This window comes from Bubalus bubalis, chromosome 6 (assembly GCF_019923935.1).
Source record: "Bubalus bubalis isolate 160015118507 breed Murrah chromosome 6, NDDB_SH_1, whole genome shotgun sequence".
Lineage (NCBI taxonomy): Eukaryota > Metazoa > Chordata > Mammalia > Artiodactyla > Bovidae > Bubalus > Bubalus bubalis.
This window is the reverse complement of record NC_059162.1, coordinates 50832000-50859570: the sequence shown is the minus strand read 5'-3', so window position 1 is coordinate 50859570 and position 27571 is coordinate 50832000. Positions and strand designations below refer to the sequence as shown.

Genomic DNA, 27571 nt, shown 5'->3' with positions numbered 1-27571 from the left:
CCTAATTTTTTTAATGCGCAAAATTTGGAACAGACATTTAATCAAAGACGATTTATCAATGGCAAATTAGCACATTAAAAAAGTGCTCAACACCAACAGGGAAATGCAATTAAAACAACAAGATACAAATACCTGCAAGAACAGCTAAAATTAAAAAGACTGACTATACCAAATGTTGGTAAGGCTGCAGAAAAGCAGCAATGTTCATACACTGATGATGAGAATGTGAAAAACTATAGGCCCTTTGGAAAACAACTTGACAATTAAATATAGTTCTACCATATAAACCAGCCATTCTATTCCTAGGTATTTACCCAGGAGAAATGAAAGCATAAATTGATACAAAGGTTTGTACACAAAAGTTTATAGCATTTCACAACAGGTGAGTAGGTAAGCTGTGATATATCCATACAATGGAATACTGCTGCTGCTGCTGCTGCTAAGTCGCTTCAGTCATGTCTGACTCCGTGCAACCCCAGAGATGGCAGCCCACCAGGCTCCCCGTCCCTGGGATTCTCCAGTCAAGAACACTGGAGTGGGTTGCCATTTCCTTCTGCAATGCATGAAAGTGAAAAGTTAAAGTGAAGACGCTTAGTCGTGTCCGAGAAGCAACCCCATGGACCGCAACCTACCAGGCTCCTCTGTCCATGGGATTTTCCAGGCAAGAGTACTGCAGTAGAATACTACTAAGCAATAAAAAGAAATGAACCATTCATATGTATTAAACACACATGAATCTCAAAACAATTCATTTTGAGAATAATGAAATAACCCATTAAAAAAGAGTATATACTGTATGATTCGATTTCTATAAAACTGTAGGAAATGCAAACCAATCTACAATGACCAAAAGCAGATCAGTGGCTATCTGGAGATACAAAGGCAGATAACAGATATGTTCATTTTCCTGATTTTGGTGATAATTTCACAGGTATATACTTATGTCTAAACTTCTCAAATTGTATACCTTAAGTATGTGTACTTTATTATGTCAATCACATATCAAAAGAGCTGTTAGAAATTATCTCTGTAATTATCCTTATTTTGACTGAACATAAAAGGGTGCTCTTTCAGTAACTCTTTTTGTAGCTGAGGCCCTAAAGAACCATTCAGGAAGAATTTAGACAATTTGCTACATTAAGTAAACAAGTCTAAAGCTATCCAAGTCTGAAGAAAATTTTAGTCCAATTTTAGTTTTAAGACCAACTCCTCCAAAAAAATACTTGAAAACTTCTGTTAATTAACTCTGATTTTTAAAAAAAACTAAACTTTTCTTGGCCCCTCGACATGGCTTGCACGATTTCAGTTTCCTGATCAGGGAATGAACTAAGGCCATGGCAGTAAAACCCCAGAATCCTAACCCTACGCTATCAGGGAACTCCCCTGCTAAGCTAAGTCACTTCAGTCGTGTCCAGCTCTGTGCGACCCCATAGACATCAGCCCACCAGGCTCCCCCGTCCCTGGGATTCTCCAGGCATGAACACTGGAGTGGGTTGCCATTTCCTTCTCCAATGCATGAAAGTGAAAAGTCAAAGTGAAGTCGCTCAGTCGTGTCCGACTCTTAGCGACCCCATGGACCGCAGCCTACCAGGCTCCTCCATCCATGGGATTTTCCAGGCAAGAGTACTGGGATGGGGTGCCATTGCCTTCTCCAGGGAACTCCCCTACACATTCTTAATACGGACAAATATTTAAAATTTTGATTATGGCATGCATACATATATGAATGGTTAAGTGCATATGACAATTAAAGAAAGACAACCCAAACAACGTCACTTACCTATTTTGTTCCTCCAGTTTAGCCAGGAGTTCTAAGTCGTCTGGACTCAACTGTGATGGTGAAGATGGTGAAAGGGCTGGTGTTGACAGTGTGGTAGACGAGGATGTAGTGTGTAAGGAAGCAGATGGACTTGCCACCTGACTGGCCATCTGGCTGACTGTATGTGACACTGTGTTCTTCACCCATGAGAGAGTAGAACTCAACTTTTCTGCAACCTTGTCTGTCGCCACCTAAGTATAAAAATAAAAGTTACATATATTTCAGTTTTATTTTATGCATTACCAAGAACTTGATAATCCTCATTAGTTCTATTTAAAAAACCAGCAATCAGAATATTCTCTTTGAGTTAATAAAGGTAACACCTGCTTTAGCAATGACTGTTCTAACATACAGCTTTTGGAAACTCCATATTTCAGCTCTGTAGCACGCACAAATTAAAACAGTGATTTCCAAACTACAGGCTGAAATCCATCAGGGACTGATAAAATAAATTTAATAGATAACACCAGCATTTTTTAAAAATGAAAAGGAGCAGAAAGTGTCAGTGTAAAGATACATTGTCACAAAATTTCTGCCTCAGTTACATATATGTATTAAAACTACATACTTCATGCATGTATGTGTGGATATGTTGAGTTGGAATATGAAATACCTTCTTCATTTGGGTTGTAGTTAAAAACAGTTGAAAGCCAAGGAAACAAAACATGTCCATTAGGTGATTAGGATAGGGAAATCCTATAACATGATCAACAATTCAACAAAAACTAGGCTTAGCATAAATAAGATTAAATGAGATCCATAATAAACCTTCAAACTACTGAGTGTTTTCTTAGAAAAGGATTTAGTTCTAGAAGAAGTTTCAGGATACAATTTTCAAACAGAACTAGTCAGAAATAGAATAAGATGCCTAGAAAGAGTAGACGTTCTCTGCCAATGGCTACAATTAAGAATCAATTATAAGAGTCAAAAGTTAACAGTTGACTGAAGATGAATTTCTGCTTTAAGTGGGCAACCAGGACCAGAAAATCCTTTCAAATCCTAAAACCTTTCCATCTGCAAGATTCAATGAACTATATAACTATATAACTGATATATGCTTCATAAATCATGCCAGTGTCTTAAGCAGATGTGCATACAAATCTGAATTTTACACAAAAGGTAAATGATCAAAAGACTACAAACTACTTTCTATGTAGACGTTCTCAGCTAACCTTGGTTTCATATAGCAATTTATACACACACAAATTAAAACATCAACATATATATATATATACACACACAAATTAAAAGGCCACCCAGACTATCTTAGCAGATACTACTCCCTCCTCATAGGTTGCCCCAGTCTTGCCTTCTCACCTCATCAACAGATACATGACCTACCTCTAATTTTCATTTCCAATAACTTTTCTATTTTAGAACTTACTTCCCTTGGAATGGGATGAGGGAGTTCTTATTGTTGAGGGAAGAACCCCCAAGAAAGACAAGCATGATGAAGGAGGGGAATCAAGGAAAAGAAGTATGGAGCAGATCTCAGGGCTTCCAGGAAAACAAACAGTCCTCACCAATGAACAGACTTGCAACACAGTTTATTAGGGTAAAAGATCATATAGGAACCAAATAATTTAGCCAGAACTTCCTCTGTACCAGGAAATGTAAGAGCCCTGGCAGTCAACAAGACAGCCTCTTGTGGTTTGTTATCCTACTGATCTTTTCTACATAGTTACAAATACAAATTCAATTGTGAGGATAGCACTAATTTGCATCCTCAAAGCACACTATATTGTAAAACAGAAAACCTAACATGTAAAATTTACAGAAAAATGTTATCCTTTACTATTAATTTCAAATATAATTAACAATGTTCAAGAATTAATACTTACAATAAGGACCTACTGTACAGCAGCACAGTGAACTATATTCAATATCTTATAATAACCTATTATAGAAAAGAATCTGAAAAAGAATATATATATAACTGGATCACTTTTACATACACCTGAAATACTATAAGTCAACTATACTTCAATTTTAAAATACATATGGAAATAATTCTTAAAGAAAGCTTTACACTTCCCTTATATAAAAGTTCTCTACTCCAGCTAACTGTAGCAAAGGCAAAAGACATGTATTATTTGTTTTAATTTATTTTAAAAAATAAATTTATCATACCCCTCTACATACTGTAGCAACAGGCTTCCATTTAAAGAGTTTGGAATAACCAAGAACACAATCCTGGTATCCTTTCAACCTTGATGAAATGAAATTCAGTCTGTAACTACTGAAGGCTCAACAACCCATCTTTAGCATTTTAAATTCTTAAATCTAACTGCAGTTCCACTTTAATAATGTTTAATACTCATGGTTGTAGAAATCCCACAGGACTGAGTTATTTTTCATATATCATCATGTCCTATTTTTTCTTTAACTCTACTTTTCCACATCTCTACCCTGCCACCTCCCAACCTCTTTCCCTCATCTTATGTTAAACTGTGTCATGAAGACACAATAAATCTGACAATGCAATTATGTCACAAAGTTTGTCACAAAGTTCCTGTCTACCTCACAGAGGTGTTATGCATTTATTTTTAAACATGAACATACTTTGAAAAGATTAAAGCCATCATTAAAAAGGCTTAGTAATCAGGCACAAAAGGCCACACAGCGTATGATTCCACTTACATAAACGAAGCAAACCTAGAGAGAGAAAGTAGTTTAGTGACCTGGAGAGATTGGAGGAGGGGGTGTGGAAAATGACTACTAATGGGTACAGTTCTTCCCAGAGTGATGAAAATGCTCTGGGATTGGACTGCAGTGACAGTTACACAACTTGTGAATATACTAAATGCCACTGAACACTTTAAAGAAGAGGGTTCTATGGTATGTGCATTATATCTCAATTTTAAAAAGACTTAGTCAACCCGAAAAGTTTTACATAATGTCTAATTCCAACTATATAACATTCTGGAAAAGACAAAACTGGGGAGACAATAAAAAGATCAGGAGTTGGGCGAGAGAAGAGACAAACAGGCAGAGAACAGAGGATTTTCATGGCAATGAAAATACTCTGTTTGTTTTGCTCAGTTGCTAAGTCATGTCTGACTCTTTGCGACCCCATGGACTGTAGCCCACTAGGCTCTTCTGTCCACGGAATTCTTCAGGCAAGAATACTAGAGTGGGTTGCCATGTTCTCCTCCAGGGTATCTTCCCAACCCAGAGATAAAACTCGCATCTCCTGTGTCTCCTGCATCAGCAGGTGGGTTCTTTACCAGAGTCACCTGGGACGCCCATAAACGAGTATGATGATTCCTCAAAAAAGTGAATATAGAATTGTTATATAAAACAGCAATTTCACTTCTGGGAATGTACCCAAAAGGACTAAAAGCAGGGACTAAATGAGATATTTATACATCCAAGTTCATAGCAGCATTATTCGCAATATTCAAATGGCAGAAGGTTGACTTTCCTAAATTCAGTAGTCAAGAATATTATATGAGGCTTTTTCCACCCATAGGTATCTTTCTCCTATTCCAACAATGGCCATGTGTGCCAAGTACCATGGTAAACATTTTGTGCATATTACCTAGTCAAAGTAACTTTGAAAGGTAAAAATTACCTTCCATATTTCACCGATTAGGAAACTCAGAGAAGTAAAATAATTTGTCAAAGATCACACAGCTAGTGAAAGAAACTGAAATCAGCTCTCAGATTCAAAAGCCCATATCCTTATTGGGTATACAACTCATGACTTCAACTTCATCACATATTCATGAAATCAGGAGTAAACCCTTTCTCTCGTTTCATTTGAAACCACTTACCAAGTTTATGCTATTATTGGAGTAGGGAGAGGAGTTAGGAATTATTGGGTTGGCCAAAAAGTTCATTCAGGGTTTTCATAAGATGTTAATTTGGCCAACCCAATATATTGACAGGTGGAAATCTGATTTCCCTCAAAACTCCCCCATTTACATGATTCAACACTTTGTAAAAGCATTACTTATTATTACTTATATTATACTATTAATAAATCACAAGGAAGCACTTACTACATTTTCAAGGGTGGACTAAATTAAAAACATGAAGCCCAATGCTCCATTATCCAATAGCAATATCAAATTATCAAACTAATTCAGAAAGGACCTGATGAGTTAGTGTTCTAAAGAAATAAATGGCAAATTTCTTTCTAAAGAAAGAAAGAAATGAAATATCAATTCATAAAACAAACAAACAAAAAAAACAAATGGCAGAAGCAACTCAAATGTTCATTAACAGAGGAATGGATTTTTTAAATGGCAATGAAATATTATTCAGCCTTAAAAAAAAAATTCTGACATATGCTACATGAATGAACCCTGAAGATATTATTTCAAGTGAAATAGTTCTATTGCTCAGTCATGTCTGACTCTTTGCAACCCCATGGACTGTAGCCTACCAGGATCCTCCATCTATGGGATTTTCCAGGCAAGAGTACTGGAGTGGGTTGCCATTTCCTTCTCCAGGGGATCCTCCCGACCCAGGAATCGAACCCGGGTTTCCTGCATTGTAGGCAGACGCTTTACCGTCTGACCCATCAAGTGAAATAAGCAAGTCACAAAATGACAAATATTCTATGATTCCACTTATAGAGGTACCAAAGAGCAGTCAGATTCATAGAGGCAGGTCGCAGAATGGTGGCTGCCAGGGAAGTGGGAAACGGGAAGTTTAATGTGTTCTCTAGAAGTAGATAGTGATGATGGTTGCATAACAAAGTGAATGTACTTAAAGCCACTGAACTGTACACTTTAACATGCTTAAAATGGTAAACTTTTGTTATGTACAGCTGGCCCCTGAACAACGCGGGTTTGCACTGTGTGTCTATGTGTTAGTTGCTCAGTCGTGTCTGACTCTGCGACGCCATGGACTCTGGCCCACCAAGTTCTTCTGTCCATGAAATTCTCCAGGCAAGAATACTGGAGTGGGTTGTCATTTCCTTCTCTAGGGAATCTTCCCGACTCAGGGATTAAACTCCAGCCTCCTGCACTGCAGGCAGATTCTTTACCATCTGAGCCACCAGGGAGTGGATCCACTTACATGCAGGTTTTTGCAACAAGTATGTACTACCCAGTACCGCAAGATCTGTGGTTGTCTAAATCCAAGGATGCAGAACCGTGAATACAGAGGTTGAATGGTAGTCATACATGGATTTTCAACTGTACGAGGGCCAGTGCCCTTAACTACCATGTTGTTCAAGGGTCAACAGTTTATCACAATTAAATTTTAAAAAGATATTTACATCTTTCATTCCTTTTATTAGTAATTTGTGTCTGTCTTTTGGTTTTTGTTAGCCTGGCTAGAAGTTTATCAATCTTTTCAAAGAACCAACTTTTATTAATAGTTTTGTTGATTTTTCTCTGTCTTCCTGTTTTCAGTTTTACTTACTCATGCTCTAATTTTAATTTCTTTTCTTCCACTTGCTTAAGGTTTATATCCCTCTTTTTCTCTGATTCTCTAAGCTGGAAGATTAGAATACTCATTTTGCATCTCTCTTCTGTTTTAAAATACATCCAAATGCTCTAAACTAACCTCTAATACTGCTTCTGCTACTTTTCATTTTGCTTCAGTTCAAAATATTTAAAATTTTCCTTTGGACATTTTTTTTGGATCCATGTGTTATTTAGAAGTGTGTTTTTTAATCTCTAAATATTTTCATTTTCCAGCTATCTTTCTATTATTTCTAACTTAATTCCATTGTGGTCTGAAAGCACATGAACCATATGACCCAGAATATAGTGCATCCTGATGACTGATACATGGATGCCAGAAAAGAACATATACTCAGTGGTTATCAGATAAACATCATTAAATACAGTTGACTGATGGTATTGTTCACCTGTATCCTTACTGAGTTTCTACCTGCTGTATCTATATTACTGAAAAACAGGTGCTTAAGACTCCACCCATAATGGTGAATGTGTCTATTTCTCCTTGAAATTCTACCAGCTTTTGCCTCATGAACTATGCCTTTTTGGAGACTTGACCTCTTTATCAATACATAATGTCTGAAAACTTTCCTTCTCAAGTCTGCTTTGTCTGAAATTAACATAGCTACTCCAGCTTTTTATTGATTATTCAAAAAAGTAAATAATTTATACAATACATAGGTGGGTTTGAAGGCCATCTGGTTTCCAGTTTCTGACTGCTTTTCCTCTGGGGTATTTCCCTTACCTTCTTGGAAATACAATTTTGCATTTAAAAAGATTTTTGCATTTCTAGATGCTTTATTTAGGAAGAGATTTTCCAAGCTATGTGGTGAATCATATTGCTTAAAGAAGTCCTATAGATTAGGTGACATTTTTTAAAAAGTATTCAACTTCTCAGAGACTGAACTGTATTATTGTACAGGTAGGAATTATATTACTATATTACTGTCAAGACAGAAAGTAAAGGAATGTACTTTCCAATCTTAACTGCCCATAAATCCTTTTTTTCACCATTATAGGCAAACATATTTTGAGAAATGCTATTTCCAAACAGTATTCATTCTTTAAGGTGTTTGTAACTGTGTTCTTACTTTTCTCTCCATTTCTATGGTACTTTTCATTCTTAGGGTCAGTACTCTATAAATGCTGGTTCCACTTCCACCAATTCAACTAACCAAGGATAGAAAATATAGAAGGGGAAAAAAAAATTCCAAAAAAGTTACAAAAAGCAAAAAACTGAATTTGCATTCATTGATAACTACATGTACACATCATTTACATTTTATTAGGTATTATAAGTTACCTAGATATGATTTAAAGTATTCAGAGATATGTGTAGGTTATATGCAAATACTGTGTCACTGATACCCAAATTTTGGTATCCACGGGGTCCTGGAATCAATCCCCTGCAGATACTGACAGACAACTTAATTGAATACTTTAGCATTCATTAGTAAAGTAATAACAGTTAATATTTACTAAGCGCTTAGTAAATTACACTCAGATACTTGATATCACATAATTTAACCTCCAACCCTGTGGTACCTGTGTCATATTATCTTTATATTGTTGGATTATTAACCATTTAGATGTTAGAGGTTCCTTAAGAAATAAAAATAATATTTCATATATATCCATATTGTCACTAAAATGAATGTAATAGGTCAACGAGACTACTCTTTTCATGATTGTCTTGATGAGCAAGAACAAAGCTATATGTACAGTAGTCAAAACAGAGTGGTACTGACACAAAAACAGACACAAAGATCAAAGGAACAGAAGAGAGAGCCCAGAAACAAGCCCACACACCTATGGCCAATTAATTCATGATAAAGTATACACAAGTATACAGAATGGAGAAAAGACAGTCTCTTCAACAGTGGTCCTGGGAAAACTGGACAGCTATATGCCAAACAATGAGTTTAGAACATTCCTTCACACCATACACAAAAATAAACACAAAATGCTTTAAAGACTTAAATAGAAGACTTGAAACCATAAAACTTCTAGAGAAACAAAGGCAGAACACTTTTTGACATAAGTTGTAGCAATATTTTCTTGGGGCAGTCTCCTAAGGCAAAAGAAATAAAAGCAAAAATAAACAAAAAAAGTCACTGAGAAAACAAAAAACCAACCCATGGAATGGGAGAAAATATTTGCAACTGATGTGACCAACAACAGGTTAATATCCAAAATACACAAATAACTCATACAACTCCATGCCTGCCCAACAAAAACAAATAGAACCCAGTCAAGAAGTAGGCCAAAAATCTGATTAGACATTTCTCCGAAGAAGTCATAAAGATGGCTAACAAGTGCGTAAGATGATCGGCATCATTAATTACTAGGGAAATCCAAATCAAAACCTCAATGAGACATATCATCAAAAAATCTACAAGCAGGGACTTCCCTGGCAATCCAACAGTTAAGATTCCCCATGCCCATGCAGGGGTGCAGGTTCAATCCCTGAATGGAGAACGAACAGCCCACATGCCATGCAGCATGGCCAAAATAATTTTTTTAATATTATTTAGATAATTGAGTTAATTTTAAGTCCACAAATAATAAATGCTGGAGAGGTTGTGGAGAAAAGGAAACCCTAGTACACTGTTGGTCAGAATGTAAATTGGTGCAACCACTTAGGAAGTACTGTGGAGAGAGAGCAAACTGGCCAAGATGCCATGTTCAGGCTCTCTGGCCCCACATTTTGTGAACAGACTACGGAACAGCTGAGATCATTTGTAGCACTGCACATGCACATCATGAGGTACTCACAGGCTGCTTTGTGCAGTACGCCTATATGAGCTTCACCATGAAAGCCATGGCTGCTGTTACACTGGGCTACACTGGAGCAGCCTCATGGTTATGTTACATGAGATTATGTTATGGCTATGCCATGGCTACATTGTGGTTATATTGTGACTGCTGCTATGGCTGCTGCTCAGCCAGGAGAGAGGCTGCTGTGTCAGCCAGGACAGAGGTTGTGTTACGGCTACCACGGCAGTCAGGAGAGAATAAACGTGTCTGCGGTTCCTACGGCTCCTTGAGTCTCCTTCCAGCCTCTTAGTTTGTGCCTTGCCTACCCTGGGTTCAGCCAACAGTAGGAACAGCAAGACAACTGGCATCACGAACAGGATCAGTGATACAATTGGCACAGTAGGCAGGATATCCAGCAGGCAGAGGACCCTGAGGCTCCCAGAAGGTCAGCAGGATACCAGCAGGTAGGGGAGCCTAAGGCACCACTGGATGGAGGAAGCCAATGGCCACCATATAGCATGTGGTACCACGTGGCCACGACTCTCTCAGCATGGGGTCTGGTGGAAGACTGGGAGGCAACGTATGGTTCACCAGATAGCACTGAAAAGGCATTACGGGCAGTGAGCTCCCATTTGCCAAACAAGGTGGCATGGACTGCCACTGGCACCATGGAGTAGATTTTCCTGACTGCACTGAGGGCAAATATGGATAAAGCCCTCATTGATGCTACACTAGTGCGTAATGTGTAGAGATGCTTACAAGAACTAGAGCAACACATACTGGCATTAGAGCAGGAACCCCATGGCCCTGAAGAACCCAGCATCTCTGACGATGAGGCGGTAAGTGACGGTGATGATGAACATGAGACTGAGGATGGTGATGATGAACGTTGTGAGACTGCAGGTCCTCACTTGGCAGCGAGGCCTGTTGTACAGCAGAAACTGAAGCATGAGCAGCCTGTGGCTCAGGGGGACATCTTCAACGGCCCCCAATGTGACTGAGTTCACAATGTTATCAACCATATACTCAGGTGGAGTTGGTAGACTTGGGTACACAATTTCAGCAAAAGCAAGGGAAACCATGGCAACTTGGCTCCTGCAACTCTGAGACACAGGGGTGGATGGTATCCTGTGTTCTGGGGACGAAACAGAATGGCTGGCATCTATAACCACTCACCCCCTCATTGAAACAAAGGTTTCAATCTGCCTAGCAGAATGCTAGGCAATTAATGCAAGGACCACCTAAACAAATGCACACCCTCATGGACTGGATTAACGCCATCATCTACACTGTGTGGTCAAACGCGGGAGAGCTCCCAGATACTGTGAGTAAATGGCATACCTATGCCATGTTGACCCAAGTAGTGAGGGAACTGGGCATGAAGCAGTCAATATTCAACCCAAATACCCAAGGCCAAATGACGAGTGTTTTACTGGTGGCATTTGAGAAGACATTTTGAACAACGCCCCATCTACCTTTTTTGGACCCCTGACTGCTATCCTAGCACCCTATGTGGGGCACCCCATCTATGAGGTGACCTTGATGGTGGCTAGTTTAGGAGAAAGTTGAGGGGCAGCAGCAGGCCAAAGGGGACTAGACATGTAAAGATCCCGAAGCGGGTCCGAGCTGGTAAAGGCCCCATCCTGGTGAAGAGAATGCAAGTGTGGGTTGATTTGCTGGCAGCAGTTGACAGGAATAAAACTGATGAACAGCCCAAAGCTCTGCTCCTAGAGCTATGGAAGTAACTGAGACCAGAGCAGCAGTTTACCACGTTTGGGAAGAACCCAGAGCAAGAAATGGGCAGCTCAGCTAAAAGATTAGACAGCGTCCTAGGACATTCTTTTAGACGATGCCCTTTTCCGGCTCTGAATATGGCTCAGACCAGGGTGCCCTCCTGAAGAACCCAAGCAAGGACAGGTGGCCCCGTGTAGAACTTGCAAGTCACTGGTCACTAGCTAATGTGCAGAGAGTAATGGCCCTGGTTGACACTGGTGCTGAATGCAGCCTTGTTTATGGCAAGCCAGAGTAGTTTCCCGGTCCTAGTGCATACACTGATGACGATGCGGCCAAGTGATACAGATTTAGACTGCAGAGACTTAGGCTGTGTTCTAGATTTAGGACACTGCACTGTAAAAGGCTGTGTCGTATGATGTGCTACTACCCACTGATTCTCCTGCAGATTTAGAAGAGTGTGAGAGCATCTGGAATCATGTAGGGTGGCCTGGGAATGCCTCAACCTTGAAGGGGTGGGCCCCAGCACTTGTAGGAGGTTTTGTGGGTCCTTAATAATAATCCTGGCAGGGGTGGAGCTTCCCCTGTGGAGGCTCTCCTGCAATCTCACAAGGACAGATGGTGGACTGGACTTGGCCATGGAAGATAAAGGCACTCCACACATGGAAGGTGGCTCTTCTAGCCCCCTGAGGGCAAGGACCGGAACATGAGTTCTAGGTGATACCTGGCGTTGGGTTTTGCTATGTACTGGGTATGTAACTGCTGTTGTCGCCACTGCTGTTACAAGATGTAAATCCAAGCGTCAGTGCTACTCGCCAAGGGAATATCGCTAAAGATGCACTGCGCATTGTGAGGTGAAAGATCCCATAGAGGTGGAAAGTGGGGAGAAAGCAAATTGGCCAAGAGGGCATGTTCAGGCTTTCTCACCCCATGTTTTGTGAATAGACTATGTAACAGCTGAGATCATTTGTAGACTGCACAGTGTATCACAAGGTACTCACCTGGTCACGAGCTACTTTGTGCAGTACACTTGTATGAGCTTCACAATGAAAGCCATGGCTGCTGCTACTGCACTGAGGTTACATTCGAGCAGCCTCATGGTTATGCTATATGAGATTATGTTACGGCTATGTCATGGCTACACTATGGTTATATTGTCACTGCTGCTACAGCTACTGCGTCAGCCAGGAGAGAGGCTGTATTATGGCTGCCGTGGTAGCCAGGAGAGAATAAATGTGTCTGCAGTTCCTACAGCTCCTCGACTACAACTCCTACAGTTCCTTTCAGCCTCTTAGCTCGAGCCTTGCCTATCCTGGGTTCAGCAAATAGTGCAAACAGTGTGAACAGCAAGACAATAGGCATGATGAACAGAATCAGTGATACAAGTCAGTTCAGCTCAGTTCAGTCACTCAGTCGTGTCTGACTCTTTGCAACACCGGGGACTGCAGCATGTCAGGCTTCCCTGTCCATCACCAACTCCTGGAGCTTGCTAAAACTCCTGTCCATTGAGTCAGTGATGCCATCCAACCATCTCATGCTCTGTCATCCCCTTCTCCTCCTGCCCTCAACCTTTCCCAGCATCAGGGTCTTTTCTAATGAGTCGGCTCTTGTGAGTTAACTCTAATGAGTCACATCAGGTGGCCAAAGTATTGGAGTTTCAGCTTCAGCATCAGTTCTTCCAATGAATATTCAGCACTGATTTCTTTTAGGATTGACTGGTTTGATCTCCTTGCAGTCCAAGGGACTCTCAAGAGTCTTCTGCAACACCACAGTTCAAAAGCACCAATTTCTTCAGCATTCAGCTTTCTTTATGGTCCAACTCTCACATCCATACATGACTACTGGAAAAACCATAGCTTTGACTATGCTGGCATAGTAATGTCTCTGCATTACTTTGTCGGCTAAGTAGTGTCTCTGCTTTTTAATATGCTGGCTAGGTTAGTCATAGCTTTTCTTCCAAGGAGCAAGTGTCTTTTAATTTCATGGCTGCAGAGAACATGTGCAGTGAATTTGGAGCCCAAGGAAATAGTTTGTCACTGTTTCCACTGTTTCCCCATCTATTTGCCATGAAGTGAAAGGACTGGATACCAAGGTCTTACTTTTTTGAATGTTTGAGTTGTTGAATGTTGAACTACCATATGATCCAGCAATTCCATTCCTGGGTATATACTGAATTGGCCAAATAGTTCATTTGGGTTTTTCTATAAGATGGTTCCAAATAGGAAAAGGCGTTTGTCAACGCTGTATATTGTCACCCTGTTTATTTAACTTATATGCAGAGTACATCATGAGAAACGCTGGGCTGGAGGAAGCACAAGCTGGAATCAAGATTGCCGGGAGAAATATCAATAACCTCAGATATGCAGATGACACCACCTTATGGCAGAAAGTGAAGAGGAACTCAAAAGCCTCTTGATCAAAGTGAAAGTGGAGAGTGAAAAAGTTGGCTTAAAGCTCAACATTCAGAAAATGAAGATCATGGCATCCGGTCCCACCACTTCATGGGAAATAGATGGGAAAACAGTGGAAACAGTGTCAGACTTTATTTTTCTGGGCTCCAAAATCACTGCAGCTGGTGACTGCAGCCATGAAATTAAAAGACGCTTACTCCTTGGAAGGAAAGTTATGACCAACCTAGATAGCATATTGAAAAGCAGAGACATTACTTTGCCAACAAAGGTTCGTCTAGTCCAGGCTATGGTTTTTCCTGTGGTCATGTATGGATGTGAGAGTTGGACTGTGAAGAAGGCTGAGCACCGAAGAATTGATGCTTTTGAACTGTGGTGTTGGAGAAGACTCTTGAGAGTCCCTTGGACTGCAAGGAGATCCAACCAGTCCATTCTGAAGGAGATCAGCCCTGGGATTTCTTTGGAAGGAATGATGCTAAAGCTGAAACTCCAGTACTTTGGCCACCTCATGCCAAGAGTTGACTCATTGGAAAAGACTCTGATGCTGGGAGGGATTGGGGGCAGGAGGAGAAGGGGACGACAGAGGATGAGATGGCTGGATGGCATCACTGACTCGATGGACGTGAGTCTGGGTGAACTCCGGGAGTTGGTGATGGACAGGGAGGCCTGGCGTGCTGCGATTCATGGGGTCGCAAAGAGTTGGACATGACTGAGCAACTGATCTGATCTGATCTGATAAGATGTTATGGAAAAACCTGACTCAATTTTTTTGCCAACTCAGTATCTTAAAAAAACAAAAAACACATAATTCGAAAAGATACATCAACCCAGGGTTCACAGCAGCACTATTTACAACAGCCAACAGATGGAAGCAACCCAAGTGCCCATCAACAGATGACTGGATTAAGAAGATGTGTGGGGGTATTGGGGAGGAAGGGGTGTGGGAAATGGACTATTTACTAAGGATTAAAAACAAATGAAATACTGCCATTTGCAGAAACATGGATGTACATACAGAATATTATGCTTAATGAAATCAGTCGGAGAAAGACAAATACTATATTTATCCTTTATATGTGGAATCTAAAAAAATAATACAAATGAATATATTTGCAAAACAGAAACAGACTCACAGATATAGAAAACAAACTTGTAGTCACCAAAAGGGAGAAAGAGGGGAGGACAAATTAAGGGTACCAGATTAACATCCAATATACAAACTATCAATACTACATATAAAATAGACAAGCAACAAGGATATACTGTATAGCACAGGTAATTATATCTATTATCTTGTAATAATCTATAATGGAGTATAGTCTGCAAAAATATTGAATCACTATGCTGTACATGTAAAACAATATATATACAGTAAATCAACTATACTTCAATTCAAAAACAAAAAAGGAACAAAATTGTGAATAGTAGGCACTCAAAATTAATATTCCCCTAATAAATTTTTATTAGCATTACATTTCAGTGAATCTAAGTCCCATGCCAACTTCTTTTTGCAGCTATATACACTGACCATCTTTTATGTTTTGTACTCATTCAACAAAAAATGTTAACAGATAAACTAGGCTGATGACTGTTAAAATAGCCCCTCCTGTTAAGTTTCCGTTGGATATATTAACATAAAAGTGTAGATGGGCAAAATCACTGCCAAATACAAATGGAGAGAAAAAAGCTATCTTACAAAACTGTAGCAGACTGTATTTTTTAAAGATGGCCTGTATTAATTTTCTAGGGCTTCCTTAACAAAGTACCACGAACTGGGTGGCTTAGAGCAACAGACATTTGTTGTCTCACTGTCCTGAAGGCTAAAAATCCAAAACCGAGGCATCAGGAAGGTTATTCTCCCTCTAAAATCTACAGGGAGAACCCTTCCATGTCCCTTCCTAGTTTCTGGTGGTTTGGCAACAATCCTTGTCATTTCCTGGCTTGTAGTTGCAGTACTTCAAGCACTTCAATTTAGCCTCCAATATTCTATGGCATTCTCCCCTAATTATATATACAACAAACTTATTTCCAAACAAGACTGCATTCTGAGTTAATGGGGCTTAGGGCTTCAACATGTCCATTGGGGTGGAGGCAGAGGAGGGAAAGGCACAATTCAATCCATAAGATGGCCACATTGCTTATCTGCTATCTTCCCATTGAGTGGAAGAGTCTCTGTCTTGTGTCTTTAACCTGAGCAGACCCGTCTGACTACCTCAACCAATAGTGTACACTGAACATCATTACTGAGGCTCACTCTTGGAACCCTGGCACAATGCTGTTAAGAAGCCTAAACTAGTCCACACAGAGACCACATGGAAAGGCCAAGTGTAGGTATGTATTCTGGCTAACAGCCTCTCTGAGGTCCCATCACCAACCACCAGACATGAGCATAGATACACTGTCAAATAACTCAAGGCCTTAGATGAAAGGTCTGCATTTCTCAGCTTCAAAAGCATCATGAAGCACAGACAAGCTCTCCTCATAAAACTCTGTCCAAATTTCTGATTCAAAGAATCTACAGATATACTAAGATGATTATTTTAAGTCACTAAGTTTTATGGTGGCTTGATACACAGCTATAAATCACAAAATAAAAGTAAAATATTTAACAAAACTTAAAATAAAGCCAGGAAGTTGCATTAGTAGAGACGTCATACTGCACTTGTTTTTACTTTTGAGAGGATGGAGGACACATGTAATTGAGAAAAAACAGTTAGTATACTAGGAAAATATAAGTAAATAGCAGAACCAGAAAATAAAATTAATGCTCCAAAGGCCTAAAAGAACAGCATTTAATTAAGTTAGAAAATGTATCAGTTGACTTGCAGCTCAGAGTCAAATGCTTTTAAATCGTGTTATTTTTTCACTGCTATTAAAATAGCATTTTGATCACATGTTAAAGCAATGCCAAGAAGTAAGATATTCAAGGAAGCCTTTTGTTTAACAGGTAGGCTATTCTCTTGAAATAGAAATCTTGTTTTTTGAGTAATACAGGATATAATTAAGTTGAAGATATAGTTGTAAATATTTATATTTTAACTAAGACAAGTGATTAAAATAGAAACCTATTCTATTTTACTGAAAGAAATTTTTCAGTAAAAATATCCAAAAAAGCTTAGTTCAATGGTATAAGCAGTTTTAATTAAATTTACATTTTAAAAAATAGGTCACAGCTAAAAACAGAATGAACTAGCTATAGTCTATAACATAAATTAATCTTGAAAACATTATACTAAGTAAAAGAAACCCACCACAAAATACCACATATAATGATTCCATTTACAAGAGATGTCTAGAATAGGCATTACTTAGAGACAAAAAGCTGATTAATGATTACATAGGACTGGGGAGGATGTAGGAACAGGACGTGATGGCTAAAGGGCACTAGGTTTCTTTCTGCAGTGATAAAAGTGTTCTAAAATTGTCTATGATGATGGTTGCACATGCCTGTGAATATACTAAAAACCATTCAATTACATATTTTAAATGGGTGAATTATATAGGATGTGAATTATGTCTGAAAAAAAGTTATTTTAAAAATTCAGGTTAGGACTTCCTTGATGATCCAGTGGTTAAGAATCCACTGACCAATGCAGGGGACACAGGTTCGATCCCTGGTCCGAGAGATTCCACATGTCATAGAGCAACTAAGTCCGTGTGACACAACTACTAAGCTCTCACCCTCTGGACCCCATGATCCTCAACAAGAGAAGCCACTACAATGAGAAACCCACGCATCACAGAGTATCCTCCCCTCACCACAACTAAAGAAAGCCAGTGTGTAGCAACGCAGATCCAGTATAGTCAAACAAAAAGAATAAAATTAAAAAATTTTCAGGTTCAGGTCAGGGAATTCCAGGTGGTCCAGCAGTTAGAACTCAGTACCTCACTGCCAAGGACCCAGATTCAATCCCTGGTTCGGGAATTAAGATTCCACAAGCCTCGCAGCACAGTCACACACACACACACACACACACACACACACACACACACACACACAAAATTCCAGGTCAGTACTATTAATATTGGATATATTTTCTTCCATACTTTATGTACTTTAAATAAAATTAGCATTATATTGTATATAAAACAACAACATAAAATTTAGGTTAGAACAAATTTCTCCATAAAATAACAAAGACCAGTTTATGATGCAGACAATGCTTGACAACTCTCACCTCTAATCAAATCTCCTATCTTAAAAAAAAAAAAAAAAAAAGACTTCCCGCGTGGTCCAGTGGCTAAGACTGTACTCCCAATGCAGGGGGCCCAGGTTCTATGTCTGCTCAGGGAACTAGATCTCACATGCCACAACTAAGACCTGGTGCAGCCAAATAAATAAATATAAAAAAAAAAAAACCTATTTTCATGTCTTTCCACAACTTTCAGATGTTCTCAATCAAACAGCCTTACCTTAATGAAGCAGAAGTGGTCTAATAATTAAATTCCTCACTTATTTCTCTACTCAACTCAAAACATCTTTTTCTTTTACTTCAGAGCAAGGTACCCCTTCTATTTACCAACACATCCTATCATTTTTAACTTTTATGAAGCCTGAGCAATTGTAAGTTCTCAACAAGGTTTTTCTCAGTTTCAACTGCTACTTGACTTCCCCAAAAGAAGATACTGTGTCTTGAATATCTCTATATCCCTAGTACCAAAGACTGTGTCTGCCATAAAGCAGATACTCAACAAATGTCTGTGCAATAAGGAGTAAGTTACATATAAAATAAATGGGAGAGTAATAAGCAGTAAATACAATAAGTGTTCAATTAGCCAAATCATGCTGACATCAAGACATCTAGGGGAAAACTCCCTCCCTATTTAGAGCACATGAAGGCATTAAAAAATAAAGCAGTTTGCTAAGTACTCAAATAATCATTAAAATGCAGATCCTATTTTATCATATGCAATATACATCCTGCTAAAACTGGGCCCACAACCTCAAATTTCCAAATGTCCACACTAACTCATGTTCACATAACTGCTCTTAAAATCTAATTAAAAATGCTCAATCAAACCACCAAAGTAGACACAGATGGAAAAAAGCTCACAATTTAAATATACAATGCACACAGGAAACAAAGCTCAAAGAACAACAACTGAAGACTTCTCTAGCAGTCCAGTGGTTAAGACTTCACACTTCAACTGGGGAAAGGATCCCTGATCAGGGAACTACGATCTCGCAGTGGTCAAAAATAGTAATAATATTAATAATAATGACAAATTAAATAACACAGAATTAGATCAAGAAGCACTTCGACTACTAGAGTTACCAAATACAGAATATAAATTAAGTACGTCTAAAATGCTGAAAGCAATAAAAGAGAGTATCTTAAATGAGCAAGGAAAAAAACCAGGAATGAGAAGGATAGGGGAGATAGAGAGTTAAACAGGTTATAACCACCCATAAAGAGGAAATCAGTGAACTAGAAGAACTGAATATACCTTATAAAGCAGCACAAGGATACAAAGCAATACTCTGGAGACTTATCTTGACAAAGGACCAAAAACAAAATGGTAGTTAGTTTCCCAATGTCATTTTTCATATGCTGCTGCTGCTAAGTCACTTCAGTCGTGTCCGACTCTATGCGACCCCATAGACAGCAGCCCACCGGGCTCTGCCATCCCTAGGATTCTCCAGGCAAGAACACTGGAGTGGGTTGCCATTTCCTTCTCCAATGCATGAAAGTGAAAATTGAAAGGGAAGTCACTCAGTCGTGTCCAACTCTTAGCAACCCCATGGACTGCAGCCCACCAGGCTTCTCCATCCATGGGATTTTCCAGGCAAGAATACTGGAGTGGGTTGCCATTGTCTTCTCTTATTTTTTTTTTTTTCATATAAGATGATTAAATAATACATGAAGAAAAACATGAATCAAGAATCAACACCAGGGGACTAGCCTGGCAGTCCAGTGGTTAAGACTCTGTACTTCCAATGCAGGAGGCAGGGTTCAATCCCTGGTCAGGAATCTAAAATCTACATGCCATGGAGCCAAAAAACTTAAAAAAAAAAAAAAAAAAGAATCAGCACCAAAACAACCTCAGCTGTCAAGCACGCTGAAAACCACCATCACTATAATCATACACCCCTTACACCTCTCCTACAAGACAGAGGTCTGGACATTTTTAAGGTCACTCTGAAAACTTCAGGAACATATAAACAAAATTTTGCAAATAGCTTTCAAAGGTTCACATAATACACAGACACAGGAATAAGAAAACCAGGCTTTCCTTCAGCTAATACCTGATTCATCACTGTTACTTCCCCTTACTCACACTATGCTTATCAGCTAATATGAGGCCTATGACTAAAAAGAAAGTTTTAAATAATTTATCTACTGACCTCTCACTATGAAACAGGACAATTTAGTTCTCTTCCCCATCACCCAAACCATCCATGCCTTGCCTACCATAACATGCATACATCTCTTACATTTCACCACTCCTATCTAATTAAAACATACTTTTGGTCACATCAAGATTCAGTACATACATTAACGTGACTATGTAACTTGTCACAGTGGTTCTATAAGTGGCTGTGTTTACTTTTACTCCCTTCAGTTCAGTTCAGTTGCTCAGTCGTGTCTGACTCTGCAACCCCATGAATTGCAGCACACCAGGCCTCCCTGTCCATCACCAACTCCCGGAGTTCACTCAAACTCACGTCCATCGAGTCAGTGATGCCATCCAGCCATCTCATTCTCTGTCGTCTCCTTCTCCTCCTGCCCCCAATCCCTCCCAGCATCAGTCTTTTTCAATGAGTCAACTCTTCACAAGAGGTGGCCAAAGTACTGGAGTTTCAGCTTTAGCATCATTCCTTCCAAAGAACACCCAGGACCAATCTCCTTTAGAATGGACTGGTTTGATCTCCTTGCAGTCCAAGGGACTCTCAAGGGTCTTCTCCAACACCACAAAAGCATCAATTCCTCGGTGCTCAACTTTCTTCACAGTCCCTTAGCCCAACATTTTACATTGTGGCTGTTGTTATTCAGGTCCTCTGTCTTCCACTATCACCCGAAGTGTGCTCAAATTTATGCCTATTGAGTCAGTGATGCTGTCAAACCATTTAACCAAAGCCCTCTTCTTTGGCCTTCCATCTTGCCCAGCAACAGAGTTTTTTCCAATGAGACAGCTCTTCACATCAGGTGGCCAAAGTATTGGAGCTTCACTTCAGCATCAGTTCTTCCAAAGAATTCTCAGGGTTGACCTTGTTTAGGATTGACTGGTTTAAACTCCTTCCTTGCTGTCCAAGGGACTCTCAAGAGTCTTCAATACCACAATTCAAAAGCATCAATTCTTCAGTGCTCAGTCCTCTTTATGATCCATGATCCAACTCTCACATCAGTACATGACTACTGAAAAGCCATAGATTTGAGTATATGGATCTTTGTTGGCAAAGTGATATCTCTGGTTTTTAATACACTGTCTAGGTTTGTCACAGTTTTCCTTCCAAGAAGCAAGAGTCTTTTAATTTCATGGCTGCAGTCACTGTCCAGTGATTCTGGAACCCAAAAAAGTAAAATCTGTTTTACTTTTTTACATTTTACTTTTACATTCAGTTCAATTTAGTTCAGTTGTATACAAATCTTTGCGACCCCACGGACTGCAGCACACCAGGACTCCCTGTCCATCACCAACTCCCAGAGCTTACTCAAACTCATGTCCATTGAGTCGGTGATGACATCCAACCATCTCATCCTCTGTCATCTGCTTCTCCTCCCGCCTTCAATCTTTCCCAGCATTAGGGTCTTTTCAAAGGAGTCAGTTCCTCACATCAGGTGGCCAAAGTACTAGAGTTGCAGATTCAGCATCAGTCCTTCCAGTGTATATTCAGGACTGATTCCCTTTAGGATGGACAGGTTGGATCTCCTTGAAGTCCAAAGGACTCTCAAGAGTCTTCTCCCACACCACAGTTCAAAAGCATCAATTCTTTGGCGCTCAGCTTTCTTTATAGTCCAACTCTCACATCCATGCATGACTACTGGAAAAACCATAGCTTTGACTAGACGGACCTTTGCTGGCAAAGTAATGTCTCTGCTTTTTAATATGCTGTCCAGAATGGCACCCCACTCCAGTACTCTTGCCTGGAAAATCCCATGGACGGAGGAGCCTGGTGGGCTGCAGTCCATGGGGTCACAGAGAGTTGGACTCGACTGAGAGACTTCACTTTCACTTTTCACTTTCATGCATTGGAGAAGGAAATGGTAACCCACTCCAGTGTTTTTGCCTGGAGAATCCCAGGGACGGGGGAGCCTGGTGGGTTGCCGTCTATGGGGTCACACAGAGTTGGACACGACTGAAGCGACTTAGCAGCAGTAGCAGCAGCAGCAGGTTGGTCATAACTTTTCTTCCAAGGATCAAGTGTCTTTTCATTTCCTGACTGTAGTCACCATCTGCAGTGATTTTGGAGCCCAGAAAAATAAAGTCTCTCATGTTTCCATTGTTTCCCATCTATTTGCCATGAAGTGATGGGACCAGATGCCAAGAGCTTAGTTTTCTGAATGTTGAGTTTTAAGCCAACTTTTCACTCTCCTCTTTCACTTTCATCAAGACACTCTAGTTCTTCTTCACTTTCTGCCATAAGGGTGGTGTCATCTGCATATCTGAGGTTATTGATATTTCTCCCGGCAATCTTGATTCCAGCTTGTGCTTCATCCAGCCCAGGATTTTTCATGATGTACTCGGAATATAAGTTAAATCAGCAGGGTGACAACATACAGCTTTGACGTACTCCTTTTCTTACTTGGAACCAGTCTGTTGTTCCATGTCCAGCTCTTACTGCTGCTTCTTGACCTGCATACATATTTCTCAGGAGGCAGGTCAGGTGGTCTGGTATTCCCATCTCTTGAAGAATTTTCCACAGTCTGTTGTGATCCACACAGTCAAAGGTTTTGGCATACTCAATGAAGCAGAAATAGATGTTTTTCTGGAACTCTCTTGCTTTTTCAATGATCCAGCAGATGTTGGCAATTTGATCTCTGGTTCCTTGGCCTTTTCTAAAACCAGCTTGAACATCTGGAAGTTCATGGTTCACGTACTATTGAAGCCTGGCTTGGCGAACTTTGAGCATTACTTTGCTAGCATGTGAGATGAGTGAAACTGTGTGGTAGTTTGAGCATTCTTTGGCATTGCCTTTCTTAGGGACTGGAATGAAAACTGACCTTTTCCAGTCCTGTGGCCACTGCTGGAGTTTTCCAATTTTGCTGGCATATTGAGTGCAGCACTTTCATAGCATCATCTTTTAGGATTTGGAATAGCTCAACTGGAATTCCATCACCTCCACCAACTTTGTTCGTAGTGATGCTTCCCAAGGCCCACTTGACTTTGCATTCAAGAATGTCTGACTCTAGGTGAGGGATGACACCATCATGGTTATCTGGGTCATGAAGATCTTTTTTGTATAGTTCTTCTGTGTAGTCTTCCACCTCTTCTTAATATCTTCTGCTTCTGTTAGGTCCATGCCATTTCTGTCCTTTATTGTGCCAAATTTTGCATGAAAAGTTCCCTTGGTATCTCTGATTTTCTTGAAGAGATCTCCAGTTTTTCCCATTCTATTGTCTTGCTCTAATTCTCCGCATTGCTCATTGAAGAAGGCTTTCTTATCTCTTCTTGCTATTCTTTGGAACTCTACATTCAGATGCTTATATCCTTCCTTTTCTCCTTTGCCTCTCACTTCTCTCCTTTTCTCAGCTATTGGTAAGGCCTCCTCAGACAACCACTTTGCCTTCTTGCATTTTTTTTTTTACCTTTGGGATGGTTTTGGGTACTGCTTGCTGTACAATGTTATGAACCTCTGTCCATAGTTCTTCAGGCATTCTGTCTACCCAATCTAATCCTTTAAATCTATTTGTCACTTCCACTGTATAATCATAAGAGATTTGATTTAGATCATATCTGAACGGTCTAGTGGTTTTCTCTACTTTCTTCAATTTAAGCCCAAATTTTGCAATAGGGAGCACATGATCTGAGCCAATCAGCTCCAGGTCTTGTTTTTGCTGAGTGTATAGAGCTTCTCCACCTCTGGCTACAAACATAATCAATCTGATTTTGGTACTGACCATCTAGTGATGTCCATGTGTAGAGTCATCTCATGGGTTGTTGGAAAAGAGTGTTTGTTATGACCAACATGTTCTCTGTTAGTCTTTGCCCTGCTTCATATTGTACTTCAAGGCCAAACTTGCCAGTTATTCCAGGTATCGCCTGACTTCTTACTTTTGCACTCCAATCCCCTCTGATGAAAAGGTTATCTGTTTTTGGTATTAGTTCTAAAAGGTGTTTTAAGTCTTCACAGAACCAGTCAACTTCAGCTTCTCTGGTATCAGTGGTTGGGGCATTAACTTAGATTACTGTAATGTTGAATGGTTTGCCTTGGAAATGAACTGAGATCATTCTGTCGTTTTTGAGGTTGTACCCAAGTACTGCATTCATACTCTTCTGTTGGCTATGAGGGCTACTCCATTTCTTCTAAAGGATTCTTGCCCACAGTAGTAGATATAATGGTCATCTGAATTAAATTCACCTATTCCCATCTATTTTAGTTCACTGATTCATAAGATGTTAATGTTCAATCTTGCCATCTCCTGTTTGACCATGTCTAATTTGATACCTGGACCTAACTTCTCAGGTTCTTATGCAATACTGTTCTTTACAGCACTGCACTTTACTTTCACCACCAGACACATCCACAACTAAGCACTGTTTCCACTTTGGCTCAGCAGCTTCATTCTTTCTGGAGCTATCAGTAATAGGCCTCTGCTCTTACCCAGTAGCACATTGGATACCTTCCAACCTAGGGGCCCATCTTCCAGTGTCATATCTTTTCACCTTTTCATATTGTCCATGGGGTTCTCATGGCAAGAATACTGGAGTAGATTGCCACTTCCTCCTTCTGTGGACCCAGAAAACTCTTCACTAAGACCCTTCAGAACTCTGCCCTGTGACCCATCCATCCTGGGTGGCCCTATATGGCATGGCTCAGCTTCACTGAGTAATGCAAGTCCCTTTATCATGACAAGGGTGTGGTTCATGAAGAGGAACTTTTTACATACCCTTAAGAAACATCTTCATTTTAATATGTATGCATTATTAATTCATGCCCAATTATTTCCCATTTCATCCAATTTTATAAATCTCCACAACAGATTTATCACATGAGTTACCAATTTTTGACCATGTCCATTCTGAAAACTGACCTGCTCCATTCTGGACTGATTGCTCTCTACACCTGGTATACAACTGTCCTCCAGGGACTTCCCTTCACTGTTATCCATTCCTCACTTGGCTTGGGTAATTTATTTCCTAAACCCTGTGTCTTTCTATTTGTTGGTACATTCTCTCATTCTGGTGGGTTAACACCGTCCAAAGCCTCTGAGAAGGGCTGAACGAGAGGTAAATTTGAGACACTGTATACATGAATATATCTTTATTCTATTCTCACACTTCAAAATTTGGCTGCATTACAAACTAGATTAAAAATAATTTTCCATGAATTTTGTAGATATAGCACTCAGTTGTCTTTTACCTTTCACTATTCTTATTGAAAAATCTGAAACCACTCTAGTTTTATTAATTAACCCATTTTCCCTTCATCTCTGGGAAGTTCTCCAACTTTGGTTTCTTAAGTTGTAAAAGTTTGCAATGAAATGCTTTGACACAAATCTTTTTTTCCTCCATTGTGCTCAGCACTCTGATGTGCTCTTTTAACTTAGAAATTCATGTCCTTCAGTCCTGGGAAATTTTCTTGATTTGTTTCTTTGATGATATTTTTTTCCAAAGTCTTATTATGCAGTTTCTGTACTTCTTGGGCTGGATTCCTACGTTTACTGTTCCTCCCAATTTGATCACTATTTTCCACAAACCCTCATATTGTTAGGAAGCAGGACAGCTTAAAGATTGAGCACTTGGTCTTTGAAATTAGAGACTGAGGTTCATTACTTACAAAATAGAAACAGACTCACAGACTTAGAGAACGAACTTACTGTTGCTGGGGGGATGGGATAGTTTGGGAGTTTAGGGTGGACATGTAAACACAGCTAGATTTAAAATGGACAATCAACAGGGAAATACTGTATGGCACGGGGAATTCTGCTCAATGTTATGTGGCAGCCTGGAGAGGAAGAAAGTTTGGGGAAAATGAATACATGTATATGTATGTCTGAGTCTCCTTCACTGTTCATGTAAAACTATCACAACATTGTTAACTGGCTATACCCCAGTAAAAAAGAAAAAGTTAAAAAAGAAAAAAGACCTGGGTGCAACACCAGCTCCTCTCCTTACTACTGACATAGTAAGCCTCAGTTTCTTATCTATAAAACAGGGTCAAAAATAAAAGATAAGATGTAATCAAAGCATTTGGCATATGTAGAGCACTCAATAAATGCAGCTATTTTCATACTAACAATCTTTCTTCTTCTCTCTCTTCCTGGAGCCTTTATGACGACATGTCCTTAGGTTTTTCCTTCTACTTCTCAGGTTTCTTTCTTGCTAGATCCTTTCTATGCTTTATCAGATGTCCTCCACAAAGCCATCTTTGGCCACTTCTCTTTTTACTCTCTGCTAAATCAAATACAAACTCTGTACCCAGATGTTGCTGTGTGACCCTGGGCAATCTGTTTCATCACTTTGATGCCTCTAACCCCCAACTGAATAAAAAAAAAAGTGGGTTGATAACATATATCCTATGACTATCATGAAAATTATGTTTTTCTGACACTTAGAAGGCCACGTGGCATTGTAGGCATTCAAACTTTTGCCACTACTACTGTATCAGTGCTACCTCTACTGCCTATGCTGCTGCATATTTATTAATAAAAGACTCACAGTGTTCTCCGCACTATCTCCTAAGCTTTTGTGTTTGTGTGTGTGTACTGTCACTCACCTGTGCTGGACTCTGCTACCCCATGGACTGCAGCCCGCCAGGCTCCTCCATCCATGGGATTCTCCAGGCAAGAACACTGGAGTGCGCTGCCATGCCCTCCCCCAGGGGATCGTCCCGACCCAGGGATCAAACCCACGTCTCCTGCACTGACAGGCAGAGGCTTTACAACTGAGCTACCTGGGAAGCCCCTAAGCTTTTACAGAGGCTTAAACTAATTATATCTGGACCCTTGCTTGTTTCCTCTCCCAATCTTTAATAGTTCACAAAGTAAGAATTATCATTGTTCTCCAGATCGCTGCTGCTGTTGATGCGTTTATAATCAGTATGTCACAAACTATGTGAGTTAACCTTTATTTTCTAAAATACAAATATGTATCCGTGAAATCACTGAAAAAAAAATCAAATCAAATTTTCTTTTTGACAAGAATTCTTCCTATGGAAATAATTTCTTAAAGAATGTCATCCTAACTTAGCATGAGTGATACCTGAATACTGACTAGAATACTACGTTTTATTCTGATAATCTCAGCATATTTAAGGAATGGCCAAGAAAAAGATA

General features: G+C 39.7%; 1 protein-coding gene across 11 annotated transcripts in view; it reads right to left on the bottom strand.

Annotated features, from left to right (window-relative positions):
- Positions 1-27571, bottom strand: part of EVI5 (ecotropic viral integration site 5) — a 242191-nt gene that overhangs the window by 170664 nt on the left and 43956 nt on the right. For 10 of the 11 annotated variants that reach the window (XM_044944678.1, XM_006061325.3, XM_025288256.2 and 7 more), the window contains exon 2: positions 1781-2010. In XM_044944678.1, coding sequence (XP_044800613.1) covers positions 1781-1929 — 149 coding nt within the window. In that variant the 5' untranslated portion in view covers positions 1930-2010. Of the gene's footprint in view, positions 1-1780; positions 2011-27571 lie in introns of those variants that run through there. The other variant, XM_044944682.1, reaches the window with a different exon arrangement.